Raw genomic sequence first — 26,559 nt, 5'->3', positions numbered from 1 at the left:
GTGTGCCTCGTTCAACCTTGACCTCTATACACCAGAAGCAGTTTTATTGAACAAGTATATTTACTCAATTTAAAGCAAAATTGCCTGTATTGATAATTATATATGATAAGTGTATTGATTTGGTTATCAAACAACCAAAAAAAAGCCTTACATGTTTTTTGCCCCGCCCCAAGTGTAAAACTAAAAATTCTCAGACAGCATAGAAAATCTGTGTTTTTCTGAGTTATTCTGCAGCAAACAGATTCCTAGGATCCCTGGTTATGACATAGCAGATGCTCTATTAGTTCAAAATATCATTCAGTACTGCTTGCCGCAGTACCTTACCAGAGGCAAAATGGATTACTGAATCAAGGTGTTTTAAAGCAGAAGCATTGTATGAACATAATGTAAATATCTTAATACACCACAGAACCCATTGACTGGCCATCCTGATTTCATGCAAGAAAATACAGATACAGTGAATACATGCTAACTGCTTATTTTCTGATTAAATGCTACTCACCTCTTCAATCATGTCTATAAGGGCCTTGTTACAACTCTCAAAGCGAGTTCTCCAGACAGTTGTTTCTTTCTCTAACTTCTTCATTTTCTTTGACATCTACAAAATGATTAAAAGAAAAACTAATTAAAACATATCATAAAGTATTTTATGAAACTGAACTATTATTAAAGCCCACCATTTCAGGGATTGCAAAACTATCTTTTGGAGACTTACAAGCTTTATAAGAACCTACATACAGATATTACGTGTGCATGGTTATGGAGTAATGCCTTTTTTCCACTAGCCACGCACTAGACCGTCCAACTGAGGTGTAGATAAAAATGGCTGCCTGCATATCCACTGCATTTTCTCAGGTATAGCTAACCTTGGAAGTATTTGCACTACATCAGAGGTTAAACAGCATTCTGTGACACACAGCATGCTGTGATTCTGTGGCTTTTCACAACAAATTGTTTGTAAACATTAAGGTTGACATAAGTCGTGTTGCTGTTTTCATTTTCATTATCCACACTGTTGACAGCCTTATAAATACTGATTTTACAGCAACAGGCAGTGAAAACAAAGAAAAAGAAGATGATGACCTGTACTTAAACCGTCGTAAAGCTTGCATGGTAAGTATTTGTTTGTAAAGCGTGCATGGTTAGTATTTGTTTGTAAAGCTTGCATGGTAAGTATTTGTTTGTAAAGCGTGCATGGTTAGTATTTGTTTGTAAAGCTTGCATGGTAAGTATTTGTTTGTAAAGCTTGCATGGTAAGTATTTGTTTGTAAAGCTTGCATGGTAAGTATTTGTTTGTAAAGCTTGCATGGTAAGTATTTGTTTGTAAAGCTTGCATGGTAAGTATTTGTTTGTAAAGCTTGCATGGTAAGTATTTGTTTGTAAAGCGTGCATGGTAAGTATTTGTTTGTAAAGCTTGCATGGTAAGTATTTGTTTGTAAAGCTTGCATGGTAAGTATTTGTTTGTAAAGCTTGCATGGTAAGTATTTGTTTGTAAAGCTTGCATGGTAAGTATTTGTTTGTAAAGCTTGCATGGTAAGTATTTGTTTGTAAAGCGTGCATGGTTAGTATTTGTTTGTAAAGCTTGCATGGTAAGTATTTGTTTGTAAAGCTTGCATGGTAAGTATTTGTTTGTAAAGCTTGCATGGTAAGTATTTGTTTGTAAAGCTTGCATGGTAAGTATTTGTTTGTAAAGCTTGCATGGTAAGTATTTGTTTGTAAAGCTTGCATGGTAAGTGTTTGTTGTGTCGATGGTCGTTTAAAATGAACTTTCTGAATAAATATTCAAAAGTGCTTTAATTTCCTCCCGATCCCAAGATATGCAAACATTTTCTTTTCTTGGCTCAATAACGACCGCCATTGCTGCAGTGAAATCCAAAAACACACTGACGTTGCGCATCGTGCTATGTAATGACACTTCCGCCTGGACCAGCTGGGACTCATTGGGTATGAGATAAGAAACTGTACTATCGCAAACCGGATTGGGACACACTGAGGTGCACCTCAGCATAAGTGGAAACGCCCTGGACTCAGACGGTGAGGTGTACCTAAACGTGGCTAGTGGAAACCGGGTATAAGACACATATTTAAACTAAACAAAAAATAATCATTTTTTTCACTAGCAACCCTCCAAAAGACCCATCTTCACACATCTGATGATTTTCGCATACTCAAGGCATGGGTAGAGCAGTTGTTCCATTTTGGCTTCCATGGCTAGGCCAGTGGTGCTGGTGTTCTAGTCCAGGTGACCTCAGACCCTAATGGTTGCTATGTCATTGTCTCAGGTTAACTTTTCAATATCCTATAACCTATTATCCTCTCTTACAGACCTGAACTCTCACCACTTGATCTTGTGGGAGGACTTTAATTGTACATTAAACTCCACCTTAGACTACTCTTCCTCAAAACTGTCTCTCCTTCAAAGACTTCTCAAGTTATTTGCTCTTTTCTTGATAAGTACGGGGTCTCTGACTCTTGGTGTTTCCCTTTTCCTACTTCAAAGAAGTACTCTTTCTTTTCTCCTATCCACCATTCTTTCTTTTGTATCGACTATTTTTTCTTGACTTATGGTAGCATAGTTATATGTGGCCACGCCCTCTTAGTGTTGGAAATTGTCTTTCTTAATTAGAATGTACCATGGGGGAATTGGCGCTTCAACCCCCTGTTACTTTCTGATCAGAGTTTTGTCGAGTTTATTTCCTCACAAATATCTTTCTTTTTTTATACTAATTCAACTCCTCTACTCGGTGGGAGACCTTGAAGGCCTACCTTCTCGGGCAAATAATCTCGTATACTGCCCAAACCAATAAGCGATGCACAGGGAGACTTTCTCAGATAACTAATCTTAAAGTTAAAGCAGAAATATGTCTATTCTCCTACCCCCGGACTTCATAAGGAAAGACTGGCCTTGCAAACTAAGTTTGATTTGCTGTAAATAAATCAGGCCGAAAAGTTGTTACTAAAATCTATTTTTGAACATGGCGACAAAGCCAATAACATTTTTGCGCATCAGCTATGACAGTCTGCCAAGTCAAATTTGTACTCAGTCAGGCCAGGAGATCAACAACCAATTTTTATTATTCCACTTAATTTTTTCAGAACCTTGTTATTCCTACCATATATCCCCAATCTAAAGCTTGTCTGGAAGGAAATTAATTGCTTTGGAGTAAAATAGCTTTGGAGGAAATTAATCAGGCCATTGAATCGATGCAGAGTGGCAAATCTCCAGGTCCTGATGGGTTTCCCTAATTTTAAGAAATTCTCCCCTCAGCTTTCCTCTCTGCCATCTTCTGTTTTTTTCTGAATATTTTCTTTCTTGGTCTTGGCCTCCGACTCTTATTCAAGATTCTACATCATTGTGATTAAAAATTAAAGAAGGACCCCCTTAATTGCAGCTCATATCGCCTTATTTCCTTCCTTAATATTGATGTTAAGATTCTAGCAAAAGTGCTGGCCCATCACCTTGAATCAGTTGTACCTTCCATAATCTCCTTTGACCGGAGTGGATTTGTACAAGACAAGCACTCTTTTTAATCTTCAGCGTCTGTTCAATATTATTTACTCCCCGTCAACTTCGCCCATTCCAGAGGTTCTTGTCTTGCTTGATGTTGAGAAGGCCCTTGATCATGTTGAGTGGGATTACCTCTTTGCCGCTCTCCAGAGGTTTGTTTTTTGCCCCAACTTTATCTCCTGAATTAAGTTACTTTATTTATCTCCTCACTTCACCACTGCACAAGGCAGCTTTCTTCTTTCACCCTTACTCTGTTATTGCCATTGAACCTCTTTCTATTTTTTTTGCGTGGCAGCTGGGATGTGTACTTTCAGTCTTAGAACTTGGTGAATGCTCTGGCTATAAACTGAATCTCCATAAGAGTGAATTATTCCCCCTTAACTCTGCTACCATAAATTGCCCTCTTTCTACTTCTCCTTTTCAAAATTGCTTCTAATAAATTTGCATACTTGGGTATGTCAGTAACACGTTTTTACAATGACCATAAATCAAATTTGACTCCATTACTGGAGTGTACCAAAAAAGACTTTGTGCTTTGGTCCACACTACCTTTGACATTTGCTGGCTGTATTAATTCTATAAAGAGAACACTACCTACATTATTTTATCTTTTCCAATGTATTCTCGTTTTTATCAGCAAATCCTTATTTTTTTTTAATTATTATTATTATTATTTTTTTTTATAAATTTAGTCGTTGCCAATTATTTTTATTATTTTCTCCCAATTTAGAATGGCCAATTATTTTTTAAGCTCAGCTCACCGCTACCACCCCTGCGCTGACTCGGGAGGGCGAAGACGAACACACACTGTCCTCCGAAGCGTGTGCCGCCAGCCGACTGCTTTTTTTCACACTGCAGACTCACCATGCAGCCACCCAAGAGCTAGCGTCGGAGGACAACTCAGCTCTCAGGCAACTTACAGGCAAGCCCGCAGGCACCCAGCCAGACTACAGGAGTCACTGGTGCGCGGTGAGCCGAGGACACCCTGGCCGACCTAACCCCCGGGCGGCGCTCGGCCAATTGTGCGCCGCCCCCCTGGGAGCTGCCGTCCACGGTCGGCTGTGGAATAGCCTGGACTCGAACTCGCGACGTCCAGACTATATAGCGCATCTTGCACTACACGTGGAGCGCCTTTACTGGATGCGCCACTCGGGAGCCCCACCAAATCCTTATTTCATTCACTTGACCAAATTATCTTTTATTTGGAACAAGAGGCCTCCTTGTATTCTCAGGGTCTTCCTCCAGAGACCAAAGCCATTGGGCGGATTGGCACAGCCTAACTTTCAGTTTTATTAGTGGTCTGCTAACTTCCATAGTATTGAATACTGGTTACAATCCCATCATCATCATCAGGCTGGCCCTTCGTGGCTATGCATGGAAGCAGCTTCTTGTCAGTCTGCATCACTACCTGGTCTGCTCTGTTCCTCCCTACCTCTTCTTTTTCTTTCTTTACCTCTTCCTATATTATTTCTATCAATTGCAGTGTGCATTTAAGCTTCTTTAATTTAGCTCATTTGATAATCAATGTTTATTGTTGTAAAAACATTTACTTTATTCATGTTACAAAATCAATTACATTTTTAAAAAAGAACCTACACACACATGCACGCACACACACACACATACATATAACTTTAAGGCTCAAAAAAGTCTTACTCTAGTAATGTTACCCAATGATGTCTACTGAAATATATAAAATTTATATAGCTTCACTGTTGTGAAACCTGTTGTGAAAACAGTGAAGCTGTGTTAGTTTTTGAATTTGACAATTTCTACAAATGAATGCTTGGGTAAGAACCAAGGGAATGGGTTGTTTTTATCCCTTTATAATATACTATAATTGTGTGAGCTTGTTTCAATAACAAATACTCATGCTTAAGGGCATCATAAGATGAAGGATTGAAACTTGGTATAGTGATCCAGCCAAGCGATTCCAATAATGGAATTCCTCAGTACTCACTCTATCCATCTCCTGTTTGAAGTTTGCAAACACGCCATTGCTCTTTGCCAGTGTGCCCTGGAATTCTTCAAACTTGTTAGTGTACAGGGTCAGCTGTTGAAAGATTTGTGGAAAAAATAAATTAGCCTTCGACTCAAAAAGAGGAACAGTGAATCGAATGAATCGTACATTATCTGAATGAATCGTACATTCTTATCTGTACACAGTCTTTATAAGGATCTGATGTAACGTTGCTCAGTTAAAATCTAACCAAAATAGTTCAGACATCCTTGGAGGCATGGAGTTCCAAAATTGGGCTGATAATGGCACTTACACCGACTCACTGCAACTGATGTAACAATCAATAGGCCAGCATAAGAAGACCTGCAGGAAAGTTCAGAACGGGTGACCAAATCACTGAGACATGCTAGAACTTTGCATTAGTTTGTATGTTTCTGGAATTATCTTTACAGAAGCAAATTGCACTCTGCACAACAGGATCATAAACTGTTAAGCTGTTGTTTTTTTAGAGTGTTGGTGAGAGGAAAGCACAGCATTTGAAATGCTCCATTTCTACCTTGCTGTTATCCTCATATTATATATAGCTAACATAATAAATACATAATTGATCTTTTCTGCAATAAGGAAATAAAGTTTCTGATAGCGCTTCAGATGTTTATAATGCTGAGAACGGTACATTGTGTTTTTAAAATTCCCTATGACCATACACTATCTCTTTACTTTCCCTTCTTGTGTTTTAACTCTTTATATGCCAAGCAACTTTTCTATTGCTTTCTGCTTATTCATAATAAACAGTTTTCTAAACCAGTATACACAGGCACAGTAAGACTAAATAGAAACAGTGTTTTAAGACTTTTTTTGTTTGTTTAAAAAGAACATGCGCATAATTATGTGGAGTGGTGGGTTTGCATGTAAACATATAGATTTGAGCAGATTATGCGTGATTTATCATCTGTGTCTGACCTTTTATGCCTCATTGAACTAAACATATTTTTCTACATGCAGATGCATTCAGACATTACATTTCTAATATATTGAAACCCTGTTAAATGGTTTTGAAGGGATGCTTTCAAAATGAATGCATGGACTTTTCTGACGTACAGTATTTATTTATTCATTTCTTATATTTGTAAATGATTATGAGAATATATGGTAGAAGAAAATCTAGGTGTTTTTTCACAATGTATCATGGTCATGGTGTTACATTTCTAAGTTGTTGTTTTTTTACAATTATGAGTTTACAAATATTTTCTCATAAGTACACTGCCTGACTGTAATGTGCTTGTGAGTGTTTGAAGCTGCTGCCGTCTGGTTGTGATGTGTGCCCAGTATTTCCTTGATAATGAGGCTTCAGTCTCAATGAGTACTTTCCATGCTAAACAAGTAAACACATATGCTGACTACCAAAGGGGGTAATCCCCTGTCACCTCCAGGTGAGTCTCTAGCTATATGCCAACTCTCCTACCCCAAAACTTTATAAAGAAAGACTGGCCTTGCAAACTGAGTTTGATTTGCTGTAAACAAAATCAGGCTGAACATCTGGCCTTGCTACCTGCATTAGTAAATTAAACATATTGTAGCAAATGGCTGATAGCCATGGTCACTATATCTTGGCATCCATTTCAGTGTTGTCACCTCAAGTATACCTTTTTTTCTGTAGCAACTTAACCCCTTTAACTTTTTTGGTAACAAATGTTATAAAAGAGCTATACATGTTTTAAACAGATCAAGTGGAATGTATTTATATTTAAGACATATTCCATTATCAGTCTACAGAAGCAAAACATAGCCTCAATATATATATTTTTTAACTTTCCCTGTGTTTCTCAACCTCCCGAGGACAATATTGAAATATCAATATATGGAACCCGTGAAGTGTAGACGTAGATTTTAGCCTTGGCGTAGTGGAGCTAGGGCTCCCAGCTACTAAATAATTTGGAGCCCTTATTTTTAAATCCAGTCTGAGCATTCACATTTTCTCTGGGTTTTTGCTACCTTCATCCTCTCCTCCTTTAGGGGGGTCCACTGTCCCAAAATCCAACTACCCTCCCAGTGCAGTCATTGTTCCAGCCCAGTGAACTGACAATGCTAATTACCAAACAAACTGCCTTTAAATATATCATAAAATATATGGAACCCTTTTATGTGACTCTGGGTACATTATTGAGAACTAAGCATGTGCCAGCAGTAGGATGGTAGTCCATGATTCATTATTTAATTCAATCATTCAAATTGATTTCCCAGTAAATAAATCTCATTAGAGGAGTGTCAGTCCAAGATTTTGGTAATATTGAAATTGAAAAAGGAGAAACCACAGAACAAATGAGTCTGTGAAAGAGGTAATTGAGGGTGGCTGGGCAATGAGACATTGTGAATATTCACCTGCACTTGCATCACTGTATCTTGTTCTTTCAGTAGCTTAGACTGTAGCTTCCACTCAGCAGCCTGGGTCAGTAACTGTTGTTAGATACAAAACATTGGAAACGGAAGTTGTTAAGGAGTTTACCTGCTTCTTCAGCTTCAACTCCTCATCCCTCATTCCTTGGCACTTCTTTGTGCACTCAATTGCCTCTTTAAGCAACTATTAAATGGGGGGCATAACAAACAGAATCAATCATTACTCACTGTAAAAGATCTACATTATATTAATCATGTTAATAAGGAGGACGATAAATCAACCCTTGGGAAAAAAACAAAACGGTATCAGGATTAAAAGGACATGGGTATTTATACTCTTTGGATCATTAAAATGACAGGTTTAAGGGCGTTACATATTTATAGATCCAAGTGTATGATGCTTTAAATGGTTTATTCATTAAATTGTTACATGTACAGAAAGGCATACAAACATAAAGCCATTGATATATGCACATTATGTGTTCAAAACTGTATAGCTTCTTAATAAAGCAAGACCAATTCAATGAAAAATGATAAATCCCTTACATATTCTTTTTCTCTTTGGTGACGTTCCTCAGCTTCCTTCAACATCACTTGTGCCTGTTCTAACTTGGCATCCACCAACTGCTGCTGCAAATCACGGTGCTTGAAGATTTTATTTAAGTGCTAAAAAAAATAAAAAATAATAATACACATCTTAATCTGGACCTTATTAAATAGTTATTAAAATGTTCTTCTATATTCACAAAGTTTAAGTTAAAGCATTGGGAATAAGGCACTTTCCTTTTTTTCCTAATAAATATCTAATTAAGGATACATACTCCAGTATATTCAATTACTTTTCCATTCAAACTTTAGGGTTAGTATTGAATATGTTTCGGAATGGATTATTAATTGATTTTTACTTTGTATTCAGTGGGAATCACATGTTAATTCATATGTTACATTTACTAAAACATGTTAATAACATGTTCTGTAATATTTTACATAACGTTTGTGATTTAGAGTACAAATTCCATTAGATATATGTATTTTAAGATAAGTGTCAAATGTCTGAGAATTATCTGGTACATCTTGGGTAATAATGCACAATTTATAAACAATAAGGTTGGTATTTTTGCACTTCTACACCAGCAGGGGGCAGACAGAAACCATATATTTGAAATCAAACACAGTGCAAGATTCTGCTCTGAGTTTTTAAGATTTATTTAAAAAATAATTTGTTGTTGATTTTTCAAGTTTCAATTTCAAACATAAATAAGGATATTCTGGCATTTTATTATTATTTTTTTGTTACAATATACCTTTTAGTGCACACAAACAAGATCAATCAGCAGTCCTCAAAATATATTACAATGATCAGTTGCCTTTTTGAAATGCCTTAGTGATATATGTTTCTTCTCCTCCTTCAAATACACAATAAGGGAAATAACGATGCTGAATCCAATGCTGGACTAAATTCAAACTCAATATATCTATCAATGTAAATACTTACACCTTTAATTTAATAATAATAATATCTTTTAGACTGCGGTTTTCCCTTGAACACATTTCTAATGGTGTTAAATGTGATGCAGCAATTCCCCTCTCCCCAAATCCCCAAGTGTGCTTCTGTTGTGCTCTTTTAAGTCAATACCACGTTTCTTTCAATACCACTATATACCGTTATTTGAAAGCTTAAGAAGTCCACTGATTTATTGGACATTCTGTTTTGTCATATCTGGAAATGACTCTCAGGAGTACTTGAGTACATTGAATCAGAGTGTGAAGGGAAAGCTGTCGATCAATGTGGATGGCCTGGTTTGGTTACCTCCTCCCTCTGCTCATACTGGTCGAGGATGCCCTTGAGTTTCTCTGCCAGGTCGCTGTTCTCCTGACACAGTTTGTTGTTGCGGTCACTGTGCTGCTCAATCTGGCTCTGGATGTCAGTCAGGGTGTTCTGGAAGTGGGTGGTGATCTCCTTGCGTTTCTCTTCATCTTCACGAGACCGCTGGAGAGTTTCCTCCTGTAAAGGAATCAAAGAAGACAGTTTTTCAGTTTTTTATTTGTGTACACATACGTATCCAGAATATCACATTCTATTTACTCACCTTTTTTGCCACACGTATAATATCTATAGTACTTGCATTAATTAAATTTTTCCCACTAACTAAGGTGTGCTCCTGTGTAAGAACTAGGCCAAGACTATTAATCACATCCAGGGTCAATGTTTAGTCATTTGCACCCCTTTTTCAAATAAAACATACAGTAAAAATGAAAGTTCATTGAAGAAATGCATGGTCTAAAACCAGTGGTTTTCAACCTGTGGTACACATACCAGCACTGGTACGTGACAGGCTTCCAACTGGTACTCGGTGGCAGTTATTGTTTATGACGATGTGATACCCCAACCACAGTACTCACTTAATCGCGCTATCGTAATGTATCAATCTGTTTGTACCACTGAACCACCGACAAAGAAAAGGACTCGGAGCAAGTCTGAGAAATCAAAGTCTGAGCTTTCAAAGTTGATGACGGGGAACCAAAGCAGCCACTCTGTGTTGCTTGTGGTGAACTCTTGTCAAATAGTTAGATGAAGCCGTCATATCTCCAGTGATACTTGGAGACAAAAACAGGTTGTAACGTGGTAGGTCTGTTTTACAATAGCCATTTAAGATTGTACATAGTTACTGGTACACCTAAATGGTCCCTGCTGGAGACACTGGTACTGGACATGAAAAGGTTGAAAAACCACTGGTCTGAATTATAGGAGAGAACTGAAATCATGTGTCAAGAAGCAATATTTATAGCATGAACCTGCTACAAACGCAGCCCGTCAGAAACTGTGTTTGGCCACAACTACATTTATTAGCATATTGTATCTCTGCATGCAGTGCCACTAACAGCTGGGGTTGTTGCAGATCTGGGAAATGTCATGTGTTCAATCAGCATCACCATCCATCAGTGCCAAAAGCCCTTTTAAAAATGTAAATGTTAGTTCATTACCAATACTGATTTGCAATTCTCAAGGTTTGCCTCCAGGCAAAATGGTCACAGGTTTGATTTCTAAAACAGGGTGTGTTCTGATACTCGTACTTGTACAATTAACTTCTGCACTGAGTGTTTTAAAAGCTGATTGGAAGTGAATTTTCCTCTTATACGATCACTGACATTCCGTTTATGGCCTCCATATGGCAGTAAGGTAGTACAAATATTCCAAGCTGCCAACTGGCTTTTAAACACTCAATATGGAAGTTAATTTGTACTCAATTGTAAAGGTGAGGGAAGGACATATTATTTTCTTTTCAAATCAACATATTTATCAATAGATGTATTTAATACCTGCCGATAAGTATAAACACCCTCCCAGGTAGACAACATTTTGCCATGCATACACCAGGTAGTACTGTAGACCTGAGCTGGTGTTGGGTTTGCAGTTCTCTGGAATAGACCCCAAAACTAAAGTTCTTCCCATCTGTTCCGTTGATGTTTGGGATCCCATGTTTAAAAATCCTAATGAAAGACAGTGTGCTAATGAAAGACAGAGCACACATCATAGCACTACCCTAAGAATAATAATCTAAATCTAGATGTTTGCTTTAACCTCTATATATTTCTTCAAATCCTTCTGCACACAGTGTAGTTGATAGTGTTTTCACTCTTAAAATGTATTAGTTCAAGTTTAAAATTATCTAGTAAGTTAAGGTTAGGGTTATATATTACAATAATCCCATGTTTTAGCTGATGTACTGTGGCAGTTTGCCCTGCCCATTTGTGTGTTATGTGTTATGTGTTGCCTGTGGTGTGTTAATGTTGGTGTATAGGTATTGGTTCACGGGATATAAATGGGTCTGTGTAGCACGAGTGATTTAAAATATATAGTTGTATTTAGGCACAGGGATTGCATAATCACTTCACGTGCATATAAAGTATGTGAGCATGGGATTGCATAAATTAGTTCACGTACTGGGATTCAAGTGAATAATTAATTGGTAATTGAATCCCGGCACAACAGTATATATAGATGCACGTTTTACTCACTCTGGGTTGTGTGTTCGAGAGTGGAGAACGGGAGACAAAGAGAAGGGGAAAATAATTAAAAGCAAAACAAATGCTACTCGTGTGAGAGGACTCGCACGATACTTGTTTAGTGTTGTCCACTGTCTGTTTTGTTTGTCTATTTATTTTGGCCTTGAGTGCCGTGTACTGTTTTGTTCAAACCTTTTCTTTTCTGTGTGTGTAATAAAACACTGAGCGCCACAGTGTCTCAGTTTAACCCGCCAGTACTGCCTGTCTGTGTGTTTCTTTCTGGCCTGACGTCACCCCTACAGCCAGCCTATTCACAATAAAGTACAAATAACAGCCTGTACAAAGTACAAATAACAGCCTGTACAAATAAAGTCAAACAATTACAAAAATAGTGCTGGATAAATAAGACACAAATAAAAAAATAAAAAAAACAGCCTTGCATAAACATGTTACTAAAGGCATACACTCAATACAAGTTATAGTTGCACAGTGTTCAAATAAAATACAACCATGTTGCAGGTTTTCCCATTACCCCTAAGTAGCAGTGGAGACACATACTATATAACCCGAAACAAGGGCTACAAGGTCAAGTCCCAATGTCAAACCATATTAGTGTCTGTGCCCATCCTGTGACCTTTGTCACCAGGGGTTTGGTTTGCATCCTTGATTTATGTTTTTCAGGCAGGTCCCAGAGAACTGTAATGAAAGCATCCCTCTTGAGTCTGGAGTGTGGCCAATGTGCTATGATTCTTAAATATGCATTAATGTAGACCCAAGCAGGGTCTTGAAAAGACAGTGGAATCTCTCTACCATGACCAACAAAAGTCAAATGTTTTTTTAGAGAGCTGACCCTAATACAAGTTTGAAAGGGACTGACAGAGTGATTTCAACTGAAGGCTTTATTGACCTAGTTTACAATTATTTAATTATTTAATACTGTTATTTTATAATTCATGAGGAAAAAACATTTATTTAAAATACAAACCAAACAGAAATGTAAATTACCAACATTTATTTTTGAACAAACGTATAGTACCTGCATTATGACTTGCTTTTTCTTTTTGAAAACAACACAATAGATTTATAAAGTTAAAAAAAACAATGACACACCCTCAAGTTTTGTATACTGTACTAATATTTAAGCAACAATGTCATCAATGCACTAAGCATGGGTCTCAGTTAAAATAATTAAAATAGCTCTGTATCTACTGAATAAATGCTAAATGCTCTTACACTAAAGGTTTGATTTAATCAACCTATACCCTGCTGGCATACCCTGCTGTGACACCTTTGGTTAATTAAGGTTCCATCCTTACTGGAGTTTACTCAGATGTGGAATATAGGAAAACAATATCCAGTAATGCAGCGAGAAGCCTCATATATGCTCTACCACAATAGACATTCAGTAATCACTTACTATGTTTTATTGTCAAAAGACAAAATCACAGAAATACCTTTATTGAGTAATGCATGGTTCAGTTTACCGGACAAACCTCCTAAACTTTACTGGCAGGGAAACGGTCCAATACTTACCTTGAGTGTCTTGTTGTGTCGCTGCAGCTCTCGACACAGACTCTCCAGCTTGCTGCGTGCGAGAATGGCTCTGCTGTGCTCACTTTGCAGATGGTCCTTCTCCTTCATAATCAGGGTCTGTTTCTTCTGAAGGACTTTCAGCTGTTTCTGCTCAGACCGGTGCTCTTCCAGCTGAATGGGGTCAGATTGTAAAAAAAAGCTATTAGAGGAGAGGAATGGAGTGGAATAACTTCCATGTGTGTTTGTTATTATATGGCAAACTACTAGACCATACACTGTAAACTGAGCTAAGGTATTGCAGAAAATTACAGATAGCAATTTTCTCCATCTGCAATAGTTAATGAGAGAGGTTGATGACTACCATGGGAAACGCTTTACTTTAAGCTGTTTCACAAAATTAGAAATCAGTCAACCTTGTCTAGTCTGTGTTTATTGTTTGAGTCCAAATATTTTCCACTGGTTTTTAAATTTTTTTTTAATTCTTAAAAAAAAAAAAAAAAAGTTTATTTCCCTGTAATATATTTTTAATAAAGTAGTCACAAGATTTCACCTCTGTATTGATGATACTTTGTGCAGTCATACTGATTGTGGTTTGGAATACTGGTAACTTACCAGTTCTGCATATTTCTTGAAAAGAACTTCCAGCTTCTCATCTGGGGTATTCAACTTGTTTAAACTTTGCATAAGCAGTGTGGCTTCCTTTCCTGGAAATAGAGCATTTACCAAGAAATAAGGATGCATTCATTCATGCGGAATTAAAAATATATATTTGTCAACTACAGTAATAAAATACATCATTTTGTTATATTATTCTTTATTTGACCTGGATATGAGGTTCATCCAAACTTTTTTTACTCTGCAGAAATCTGGGATGTTTGCAGCTATTGGGCAAGTGTATGTAGACTGATGGTGAGTTCATATTTATGATTTGATGATGAAAAGCAATTTAGTTTAGTATTCATTTCTCTCTTCCTGTCCTATGAACTAAAAACAGCTAAAATGGGAAAGACAGAGTAATCCAGTTCAGCCAATCTCTTTTTATTTTATATTGAGTTGGGAACAGAATTACCACAGGGGCATCCAAATTTAAAAAGAGATAACGTTTATTAAAAAATGCTCAGTAAGTGATTTAGTTAAGGAACAATATGATATCCCTCAAACGAAAACAGCTTTGCATGATACTGTAGGAGGATAAAATTAATCTCAACAGACTTGCAGTACCAGGAAAAAAAAATATAACAGTGTGCAATGTCTCTCTCCAGAATAAAACTTTAAATTTATTAGACTTATTTTCAACTACTAATATTTAATTTTCTATTCCTGTTGCATTTTCCAAAAAGTAATGGTTTTCATTTTCATATTTAAACACATTTAAACTAAATATTTGGAAACCTATGAGAAATCTGAAAATGAATGAAAATGTTTGTGTTTTTAAATGATATATATATAAGCTCAGTTAGAGATTACAATATCATTGTTGTTTATTATAAAGAAGGTTGTAATTTCCTATCATATCAGAGCAGTTTAGATTCAGTGCACATCAAAATATATTTTATTCATAAAAAAACCCGCTTTAGTAAGAATGGGCTATAATGCTAATTTGGTGTGTTTGTCCTTTCCAAAAAAATAAATAAATGTGTAGAAGCCTTGAGAATCTAGTATGTTCTTGTGAGGCCTTATATAGCAACAGAAAACAGGGAGGTATTACATTTCTGGTCTGGTTATCTGGGCATATCGACACAGTTATTACATTAATTGTTGATTGAGCTACTGTGCAACCGTATAGCCTTTTCAATGTGTTTGTAAAATCTGATTCCTTTAGTGACCAGGCTTTTAAAAGTCCTGTCAGAAAGGCCTGCTAGTTTAAACAACAGATCTAGCACCATTTCAACAATTCTAATCTTAAACATAGATGCTAGAAAGTAGTATAACATAAAACAATCAACAGCAACATTGTGACAGGCTATATTAGATTTGATGTATTTTTCTAGGGTATCAAACTTGGAATAATGAGCACTCAGTAGAAAATACACAGTCAACTGGAATGGACTTATTGCCCATCTTAATTTTGACAATAGCCTGTCAATTGATTGTGCTTTGAATCCTAGCGGAGAGCTCCTCAGGGTACAGCTAGTGTACAGATAAGAACTGCCTCCAGGGGCGTCATTTGCTACGGGGCAGGGGAGGCAGTTGACACCCTCTCCTCGACCTTGGTCTGCCCCCCCTCAGATGATCTAGATGATCTATATGGCATTATGTCTTCCACTTTTTGACCGACCGCCCCCCCCCCCCCCCCCCCCGCCACCATGTAACATAATCACATATAAGATGGTCAAAGTTTTCTTCACAAACGAATACAATACGTTTTTTTTTTTAAATAAAAAATGTAATCTTATGTTTATTTGATTGCAACTTGAACAACACAAAGGCATTACAATATTGTTCAACATTGAACAATTAAAATGATAACAGATACAAAATAAAAGTACATTTAAATGATCTTGGTGAAAGAAAAAATGCACTAAGGCGAGATCGGTTTTCTTGCAAGAACCATTAAGAAAATAAATAAAATTGTTAGAATGTAACAAAAACAGTGGTGCTAATAACAAAACAAAACAAAAAACCCCACTAAATTTACATTTCAGTAATGTCTTCGATACAAACAAAATGTTTAGGTATGTGATAAACCAATTTCAAAGCAGCAGGTATTCATCTTAGGTAGTTGCACAAATTCCAACTCAAACAAATCCCTTAAATAATGAGATCTACTTCAGTGACAAAGTTCCAACCATTCTAGTAAAGCACATTATAACCAAGGGTGTTAATGTGTACCCTCTTTGGTTATATAATTCAGTATGAGCTGCCACATTTTATTAAATATGTGGCAGCGACCAGATCTCTCATCCACATGTCATATGATGGGACTGCCTCTGATTTCCAAAATTGCAGAATTCATTTTTTTTTTTTTTTAGCTATAAGCATTCCAAATGAGAGTGCATATTGTTCAGATTGAGTTCGGGCAAACTCAGAGTCTGTGATTCCTAAGGTTGCTTAGTCCAATCTTTTGTTAAATATCTCAGAGTGACAGCCAAATATGTTTATCCAAAATGTATGGAGTTTAGGACGTATCCAAAAGTGGTGGGCTAAAGTACCCCCACCTACTTTACACCTATCACAGGTCGGTGAAAGATCTTATGAAGTTTAGAATAGTGAAGTCTATGTATAATCTTAAACTGAATCAAGTTATGTTTAGCATTGACTGAGCACTGATGACTGTCTTCCCATGCATCCCCCGAAACATGCAAGCCAAGCTCCAATTTCCAAGTGTGTTTAATTGAATCTGATGAGGTATTGATTTGTTTATGCAACAAATTATAAAGACGGGATATTAATCGCTTAGCATTTGGGGAAACTGTCATCAAGCTCTGGGTGACATGGTTTATTTTCAAACAGAGACACATTTGTCCTTGTAAAATGTCTGACCTGCAGGTAGTGAAAAAAAAGGAAGCCAGCAATCTATACTCTCTCTGTAACTGTTCAAAGGATGCAAAATGACCATCAATGTATAAATCATTTAGTGAGGCTATTCCCAATTCTCTCCACTTGGAAGAAACAGGATCACTTCTTGAAGGAAGAAAGGCATGATTGAAGTATATTGGACTGTAACTAGACATGCTAGAAGCCGTTAGCTGCCCAGTAGTAAAACTTAAAATATGTGAGTCCAAGACCACCAGAAGCCTTAGGTTTACAGAGATGTTTTTTAGAAATTCTGGAAGCCTTATACACACATATGAATGACATAAGTCCAGCTTTTAAAAAAAGCTTTGCGGTAAAAATATAGGAAGGTTCCGAAAGAGATATAACAATCTAGGTAGTGAGATCATCCTTATCACATTTATATACCCGATTAGCGAGATCAGGAGAGTCCTCCAAAATTCCAGGTTTTCTTTGAGTTGGTCCAATATTTTCTGGCAATTTCGTTTGTGCAGCATTTCTGGGTTTCTAGATACTGTAATTCCCATGTAAGTAAGATTTTCTCGTGCAGTTTTGAAGGGTATTGTCTGCAAAAAGTGTCACTCTATGTTTTGAGCAATAGACATTCATTCACTTTTCTCCAAATTGATCTTATATCCAGAAAAAGTCCCAAAGGTTTTAATTAAATTGAACAGTGTATCAAGTGATATTTCTGTCCGGGAGATGTACAGTAAAACAAGTGAAATGTGACGTGTGTTTCCCTTGATGGTTATAGGTGCTATGTCAGGATGTAGTCTGGTACTTGTTGCCAGCGGTTTGATGGTCAAGGCAAACAGGAATGGCGAAAGGAGTCACCCCTGTCTATTTCCTCTAAATAACTGGAATGGAGGAGAAATATTTTGATTTCTAATAACAGATTCCATAGGTTTTGCAGAAATTATCTTACTCTGTATGTTTAGAGTATAAAATATTAAACAGGCGGCGCAAATTAAAATATATATGTCTGTTAGGAATGAATCCTGTTTGATCGGTGTGTATTATGTTTGAAATATAAGAGTTGAGCCTGTTGGTAAGACGTTTAGTTCTAATTTTAATTTTTACATTAAGTAACGATATTGGGCGGTACGAGGAAACTTCTGTTTCATCTCAATCTTTTTTTAAGATTAATTATTGGCTTGTACAGTGATTGGGGAGAGCTGAGATCGATTTAGAGTGATTTATCATTCGTAACAGTAAGGGGGCTATTTCCTTGTCACAGGTGGCTTGAGGGGCGTGTGTGGGTGACGTCAGGTTCAGGAAGCAGTCGTAAACACAGATGATACGGGGCTAAAATGGCCACAGCCATATCTTTATTAAATAACAAAACAAAACAGTTTTACAAAACACAAAGAAACGGTCACATTAAACAGAATGAGTACCTACAAGGTCTCACAGATGGTAGCAATTGTTTGTCTTCCTCTTACTCACAGTATCTTTCCACTATCCTCCTCTTAGCTGTCACCACTTTTTAGGTCTCTTTTAGATCCTGGGGCTGAAGCCTTAACTACCCATTGATCAAACAAGTACCTTATTAAGGTTCCAGCCACATTCTCACAGGTTTATTTAAGGATGGAGAAGTAACCCCATCCTTGCCAAATAATAACAATAATGCTGGCTTTTCGCCGGCCACATAATAATAATTAATAATGACGGATGTTTTTTGTCCACCCGCATAAAACATAATACAATAATACTAATACAAATGAAAACATAATCATACATAAGATAAACACAAGGAGTGGGCAACCCATCACATTCCTTGATATATTTCTTGAAAAATTCTATTACATATCCATTAGGGCCTGGTGCTTTGGAATTCAGGAACTTTTTAATCACACCTTGTATTATGACATTGCATTCATATTTGAGTTTACATATATTATTAAGTGTAGAAGGAAGAGGGTGTGTTCTATAAGAATGCTCCAACTGTGCAATTGAATTCTCAATCTCATGCAGTTTAGTGTTGTTCTGCTTTTTTATTTGTGACTCGTAGGGTATAATATATCACCTAAGCACTAACTTAAATGTTTCCTATAGGGTTGAATCATTAACATCTCCTGTGTCACTTGTTTATAAGAACAGTGACATTTTCTCAGATAAATACTGGCAAACAGTAGGGTCGCTGAGAAGTGAAGGATTAAAGTGCCAATTCTGATCACTGCTCCTGAAACAAATATTAAACCTTAATGTCATAGACACAGGTGCATGATCTGAAAATAAGATATTGTGGTAGTCTGCTGCTGTGACCGCGGAAATTAATTTCGTATCTAATAGAAAATAATCTATCCTTGAATAAGATTTATGAGCAGGCGAAAAGAAAGAGTAGTCTCTGCCTGAGGGATGCAAAAGTCTCCAAATAGTCACAATATTAATATTTTTCAGTGTTGTTTAAAAAAGTGCTGGAGTTCGATGGTGTTGTAGGATGAGCAGAATGTCTATCTAGAAAGGAGTCTAGTACACAATTAAAATCGCTGCCGATGATCAAATTGGGATGGGAAATATCTGGAATTATGGAACACTTTTTGGTAAAAGGATGGCTCATCAAAGTTGGGCCAATAAATATTTACAAATCTAAGAGGAAAGGAGTTAAGAGTACCTGTCACTATAAAATACAGGCTGTTTGGATGGTTCATGCCCTTCACATGAATGATTTGGTTAATGAAACATCACAGCTTTGAATATGGTCAAGGTCAAAGTTTTTCCACGAGCAATTACTCCCTATGCAGTTAAAAAAACGATTACAAGACCTAAACAATAACAATACTAACAAACCCCCTTCTGCCTCCCCCACATTCCTGTTTCACTTCCCCAAATGAAGTGAAGCCGTATTCTCATACTCACGTCAGGGCTCCAGAACTTGTTCCAACCTATTATTAATTCTGCTTCGGCAAGCCACTGCTCGTCCTCACTAATTACAATATATTTCAGTAATAACAGAAATAACCCTAAAAATAAGCCCATAAGTAAAAGTCCCAAAATGTCCAGATTACAATTCGTAATTAAGGCTGTACTAATGAAGTCTAGAACCTCTAGCAGATTCTCATTCAGAAATTGCTCCTGATGCCAGGTTCTTTGAAAAATAGTTTTCTGCTTCCCTCGGTGAGTTTCAGGGTCCCTGAGTGGCTCACCCAGTTAATGCTCTGCCGCTGGGAGAGCAGGATCAGTCACACAGCTTGGATGGTTCCGGTTCACATCCGGGCTGTGCAAAGAAGCCGAACTTTGCTGGAAACACGGAAGGGGGGCGTCACATTGGCTCTGACACTCCCGAGGTGCGGGATGGGAAACCGGCAGGGATTGCTTCTCCTCATCGCGCAACAGCGAACCCTACTGGCCAGACACCAAAGCACATTCAGAGTGGATAAGAGGCAGGGCTGGTCTCTGTTCTCTGGGATCGCTAACCTGCTCACCTCTGCTCTGGATTGCTCAGTGTAAAAGCAATCCTGGCTTTAGGCTAGTGAGATCGGAGGACGCTCATACGCCCTCGAACATCTGTACTGTGTGGGGACCCGCTGCAGTGAGGAGAAAAAACATAACTGGACATTCCAAATTGGAGGAAAAATAAAATAAAAATAATTAATTGGTCACTCTAAATTAAAATAAATAAATCAATAAAAATAAAAATGTGAGTTTCTCCTCCGACAGTTATTTTTAGCCGTGCCGTTTGCATATGGTGTCATATGCCTGTCGCTGCTTCATAACTTCCTTACCGAGGTCCGGGTAGATAAAGACTCTCATGCTATTGTATTGCAATCGAAATTGCTTTCTCGCCAATCGAAGAATCAGCTCCTTTGTCTGGTAATAGTGGATTCCTGCAATGATTAGCCTTAGGCGAGCTCCCGGTGCCAGTTTCGGTGCTAAGGATATGTGCGCTCTGTCGGCCTCAAACGGTATCTTGAAGTTATCTTTCCCTAACAGAGTGAGAATAAATTCAGTAATGAATTCCGTGGGTCGTCCGCTTTCTGCCCCTTCTGGTATGCCAATAATTCTGATGTTTTGGCATCTGGACCGGGATTGCAGAGACCTTTATTCGTGGTGCCCAATGTTTGCTCTAGTGATGGTCTGTAGAGGCCTGTTCTATCCCAGAAACTCGTGCACTGATCTCAGATAAAGATTGTTGCGTGTCGTCTGAACATTTCAACATTCTTATTCAAGTGCTCAATTGTAGGGTATATATGAGCAAGACTGTCACCCTGCTGTTCTGTTTCAGTTAATTCCTCAGGGAAAGATGGTGATGTTTGCTGTAGGGCCTGGACTTCTGAGTCTGCTGTTGATTTCTCTGCTTGCTTGGTGGGTTTCGGTTTGGTCATAGTTGCTCAATATTAAGATGTTTAGGGACTTTCAGAAAATGTTTAAAACAAACAAATATTGAGGGTTAAAATATGAAAACTAGCGGAGATTCTCTTAAACACGTCTACTCCACACACCGCTCTCCTACTCCCCTTGCCCCTCCCCCATACGTTTTTTTAAACATTCAATGTTTCATTAATCATTCTTTTCTAATTTAACCCGGATGAAGTCGGTGACAGTTGCTATGTAAAGGCATAGACAACATTCATTCATTTTTTATTTATAGTTCATCATTGTCCAGTGATTATAATAAACAAAACACAGAATTACATGTGTTCTATTATTTCTATAATAATATAATGTTATTGATATCATGAAGAATCAAAGGGAAATATCGGATATGTTTGCCACAGCAGGTGGAAAACAGTAGAAATTAAACACAGCGAGACAACAAGGAGGGATTTAATGAAATTATCAACACTAAAAAAAGTGTGGCACCACATTGCACTAGTTTAGAAAGGTACTGGAATGCAGAGCTGCTCTATAAACTCATCGTTGTCTTATTAAAGTGGATAATATTTAAGGTGGTACACTACAGTATTAGATACATTCTGTTTTAAATGTACAGTTATAATTACTGCTTTAAAATGTTACATTGCTTAAATATGCATTTATATGGAAAGAAATGATTAGGCAATGCTATCCATGAAAATTTATTTTTCTAACATATTTTCACTGTATGCAAATGTTGGTATTAGTTCAAAATAAAGAGTACTGTATTCTTACCCCTGGCTCTTTTTGTGAAGCCCATGCAATACATTAAAACATTTTTTTTCAATTATCTGAAATAAGAGTAGTCTAATGTCCCTATACTACTGTAAAAAGATTTAAAAACATTATGTTATACCGCTGTTTGTTTAATGTAGCCGTGGTTACAGCATGTAACTGTGAAATGTTTACTTAACTGCATCAGAAGCTGGCAGCAGAGCAATTCGGTTAGCGTTAAAGCCTTTACACACTTTTAAAACACAAAGGTTTCGGTGAAAACGACGATCGTAACGTTAGTACTATAAAATGAGACTCAGTGGAATGACATTTTTAAAAATACAGTACTTACATTACACATTTTGTATAATTTGTTTTAAAAATAAGAACGATGTTGACAAAGTGCAGCACGCTATCTCGTTGTAAACTGGCCCAATTAGATGTATTGATTTCTCTGGAAAAGGGTGCAACATTTAAAAAAAAAAAAAAAAAAACATTACCAGTAACATTTTGGCTAGTAGGCTTCCAGCTGAAGATATCTGAAAGGAAGCAAATGTATGTATTTCCCCTTTCTCTTAAGATAATTATTTTGGTTCTAATGGCTGAACTTTACTAATGTCTGTGTATTTTTAACCATTTTTTTATTAAGATAAAAATGCACATGTTCTCAATAGGCCAATAAAAGACACAACATGCTGTCTTAATTTCTTTAAAGTCAGAAAGTAGTATGAACTACTAATTGACCATTGTAGAAGGCACAGTAGCCAGCCATCAAAGCCAGCACTCAAACAGATGTGACTAATGTATTTTTAGAACAGGCTGTTCTTTTCACTGCTACACATGAGCTAAAAATGTAGCTTAACGCAGTAGTGCCTTTAAAAATGTCCTGCTGACATTTGGAAAGGATTTTTTTACCCTTGGTTGATGCATAGAGGCTGGTTTGTTGACTCCCTTGTAAAATGGTACAGTTTTATACCATAGTTAAAACACAGTCAAATGTAGTGAAGCTTAGGAAATCCAGTCAAACAATAATAAACAGAGAAGCAAGGTACATTAAAACATAAAAACACATTAAATCCATTATAAAAACATGGTGAAAGAATCTCCACATACCTAGCCCTTTAATGATCTTCTTCTCTAGCTTCTGTTCCTTGCCAGCACTGGCCTCCTTGGTTGCAGAGGCCTCACTGGTGACTGGCTGCTCCCCATTGGTGTCGTCGGATTCCCCCTTATTTTCATCTTCTGGCTCCTTGTTGGCGCTCTCCTGCTCTGAGCTTGCCCCGGACCCATATGTGTTAATGATGTCCTCCAGTTGTCTATTGAGCTCTTCGGAAATGTCACAGATGCTCGTCTCCATTTTAGGCTCCAGTGTAGCAGCAGGTGTAGTGATCGTTTGCTGGTCAGCAGTGGGTTCTGAGGATTGAATATTGTTTCTGATTTACCTGATAGGTATGCGGAGAAAGAAATAGTGAGGATGAGGAACGAGCAATATCTTCTTTTTAAAAGAAATAGGTTCAGCATTATTTTCCTAATAAAGCGACATTACTTATGTATTTATTTATTGTGCCTTCCCGTTTTTTCATCACACAAACCCTTTTGCCTAGAGAAGGAACAGAAGTTTGCATTTTAACAAGCCAGGTCAGAGACAAGTGCATCAACAGGGCAGGAAGATATTCACACTAGAATCAAAAATAGCTTTTGAGAGATTATATTGGTGTAGACTCACAGTAAGGATTAGTGTGGTTTAGATGATGATTTAAATATGGTGAATTTCTTTTGTATCTGGTGAAATTAGAAAAATAGTAATTGTATTGCAGATTCCGAGTGTCTATGATTAAAATATGTTACAAGACATTCACTATGTTACCATGTGCTTTAGTTAATACTCAACAGCCAGCACGGAAAAAGGGTTAAGGGTTTGTGGAATATGACTGAATAAATCACACAAAATGCTACAACTGGCTGTTTGCTCTGCATTGTATTATTTAAACTCCTAAATCATTAGAACTATTTGTCTCAGTTGAAATGAGGTAACTTATTTGCTAGTCATTGTAACATGACATGAGCAAGGACACAATTGGGTCTCCAAGCACAACCATTAGTCATTGCTATGCAAGAAACAACTGCACTATCCAGCATACTGTCTATCAAAGTGTAATGTCTCCCAGTGTCTGACCCTGAAATTGGCACAAAATCACACTGGGTGGACGGAAGCATGAAACACTCTTGACATTTTACTTTATAGGAATCTTAGTCATCCTACATCTTGTTTATCTGTTTTGTTTCTTTTTTTCCATAGTCCAGCAGCTTATCAGGATAAATTTAGCTGACTCCTCCCTTACCATCCAGCAGACAGGCACATGGCACCTGTTCTATAGCCAGGAGCTATTTCTGGCACTTCTAAATACGGTCACAGTAACTCTTGTTCTAGCCTCTTCTAAAAAGATATCAGTTATAATGATTATTTATATGAATATATCTCTCATATACTAATGATCTTTTTTGTATGTCTATATGTAAACAACTTTTGTCTAATACTATTGGCTAAAGCCTAAAATAAATGGTTGAATCTTGAATATAAATCGGCTACTGGAATATATCTAAAATATCTATAATAATCATACAGTACACAGTTAATAAACACAATTCTTTATAACACGAAAAAGGGGTTAAAGGAAACAAAGCATATTGTTTCAATGGTATATTAAGCAATATAATGAAAATCAGAACATTTATATGTTTAGTAGAAAATTTAAGACATGTAGCGCAGCAATTTCTAAAAGTTTCTGCAACAATAACATTTATCAATACTGGTATATAGTTATTCCTGGAAACACTATATAATTGCATGTGCGTTTATAGTTTAAGAGCACACATGACACATGTGTGGAGAGCAACTAACTCCAGCATAGCATCATAGTTCCAAAGCAACAGTTAATGCAGAAGAAACTTGTACACAGTGTAATTTCAATAGCTTTTCCTATCAAACTGTATTCAGAAAAGAGCTGGTACTTACCAGAGCTTGCACCGAGGGGAAAGAGTGACGAAGAGGGTTCAATGACACAGCAGATAGAGGCACAACAGCTGTGTGGAGCAGGCCCTTAAAATAACCTGGAAACACCAATGAAAAAAGAGATTTTAGAACAGGGGTGTTCGAAACAGTGCTTTTGAACAGGGAGGGCTCCAGATTGCTGCCAAACTTTGGACAAAGTGACAAACCATAAAAGGGGATAAGGGGATATCAAATAGCCCATGTGTTATCATCATTGTAGCTGTAACAATCAGGGAAGACCACAGTTGGAAAAGACCATGCTTCTTCCCATTGGTCCTCTTTCAGGAGGGTTAGTTTTAAAGAATAGGTAACCAAGGATTTCCTTTTCATTCTTTGCTTTTTTATTTTTTATAAATGTTGTAGATTGAATACTGATTTGTTTTTGTTTCCTGTGCTGTAGGACAATCTTACCCTAGCTTCAATCCAACCATATGACCTACAGCACAAGCAGTTAGAAATAAATCTGCATATCCCTAAGTAACGTAAAAATATGGAAACAACAAAAACATATTCAGCATTATGTTAAAGGGACCAAGGAGAATATACCTGCTGCTAATAGGAAATGACTTATGACTCCTAACACACAATGTGCTGCTATTGTAATTATGTTTTGAGAACTGTTCAAACCCTCCTAATAAAATCTTTAGGGAATTAGTTTTAGTAATCTTCAATGATGCAGTCTTCCTCGTAACAAGAATGTGTCAAGAATTGGAATGAAATTTTACAGAAAGCAAAAGGTTACTTCCTAGAATTCCAGTAAAATAAAAAAAAAAAAAAACAGGTAATGGTAAATTCAATGTTCACAGTATTTATTTAAACAACTTCATTCCAACACATCAATATGAGCTGTCACTTAAGGTATTACAGTTTACCTAAGAAAAAAAAAAAAACTGTCTTCATCATGGAATTTAATCATGGTAGCTCCCAATCGGTTGGAATTCTCTGTCTTGTAATGGCCAGACACTCTTGTGTGCTTGTGACCCCTTTCTATAGTAGCATGGGTTTGAGTGCTTATCATAGCTCTGACTGTCAGGAGGGGGAGGGCATAGAACTGGAGATAGTAAGGCACAGGCTGGTACAACTTCATCCAGCACTTCAGTAGAAATGTATTACATTATTGTAATATAGACACATGACAAACATTTCTGGCTTGTTAACTTCAACATTCATGTATCTATATAGAGCACTAATAACAAAAAAGTAAGGAGTATGCTGACACTATATATAATTGTCTTGGTAACAATATATGACCATGAATAGAGTTGATTATCAACACATGATAGGGCAGCAGTGTGGAGAAGTGGTTAGGGCTCTGGACTCTTGACTGGAGGGTCGTGGGTTCAATTCCAGGTGGGGGACACTGCTGCTGTACCCTTGAACAAGGTACTTTACCTAGATTGCTCCAGTTAAAACCCAACTGTATAAATGGGTAATTGTATGTAAAAATAATGTGATATCTTGTAACAATTGTAAGTCGCCCTGGATAAGGGCATCTGCTAAGAAATAAATAATAATAATAAACAGCAGTCAATGAGC

The 26,559-nt window shown here is 37.1% G+C and overlaps 1 protein-coding gene across 2 annotated transcripts in view; it reads right to left on the bottom strand.

Moving 5' to 3' along the window:
* LOC117410401 (beta-taxilin-like) overlaps positions 1 to 25,104 on the bottom strand; it is a 28,098-nt gene extending 2,994 nt beyond the window's left edge. The window contains exons 1-9 of one of the 2 annotated variants that reach the window (XM_034016907.3): positions 24,988 to 25,104; positions 23,085 to 23,413; positions 14,019 to 14,110; positions 13,407 to 13,577; positions 9,676 to 9,870; positions 8,412 to 8,531; positions 7,975 to 8,049; positions 5,469 to 5,561; positions 503 to 598 (exon numbers count right to left, since the gene is read on the bottom strand). In XM_034016907.3, coding sequence (XP_033872798.2) covers positions 503 to 598; positions 5,469 to 5,561; positions 7,975 to 8,049; positions 8,412 to 8,531; positions 9,676 to 9,870; positions 13,407 to 13,577; positions 14,019 to 14,110; positions 23,085 to 23,328 — 1,086 coding nt within the window. In that variant the 5' untranslated portion in view covers positions 23,329 to 23,413; positions 24,988 to 25,104. Of the gene's footprint in view, positions 1 to 502; positions 599 to 5,468; positions 5,562 to 7,850; positions 7,926 to 7,974; positions 8,050 to 8,411; positions 8,532 to 9,675; positions 9,871 to 13,406; positions 13,578 to 14,018; positions 14,111 to 23,084; positions 23,414 to 24,987 lie in introns of both variants that reach the window. The other variant, XM_034016908.3, reaches the window with a different exon arrangement.
* Positions 25,105 to 26,559: the final 1,455 nt, after the last annotated feature.

Source organism: Acipenser ruthenus, chromosome 6, assembly GCF_902713425.1.
Source record: "Acipenser ruthenus chromosome 6, fAciRut3.2 maternal haplotype, whole genome shotgun sequence".
NCBI classification, from domain to species: domain Eukaryota; kingdom Metazoa; phylum Chordata; class Actinopteri; order Acipenseriformes; family Acipenseridae; genus Acipenser; species Acipenser ruthenus.
Note: the sequence above shows the minus strand (reverse complement) of the source record. Positions and strands in the feature narration are given on the sequence as shown.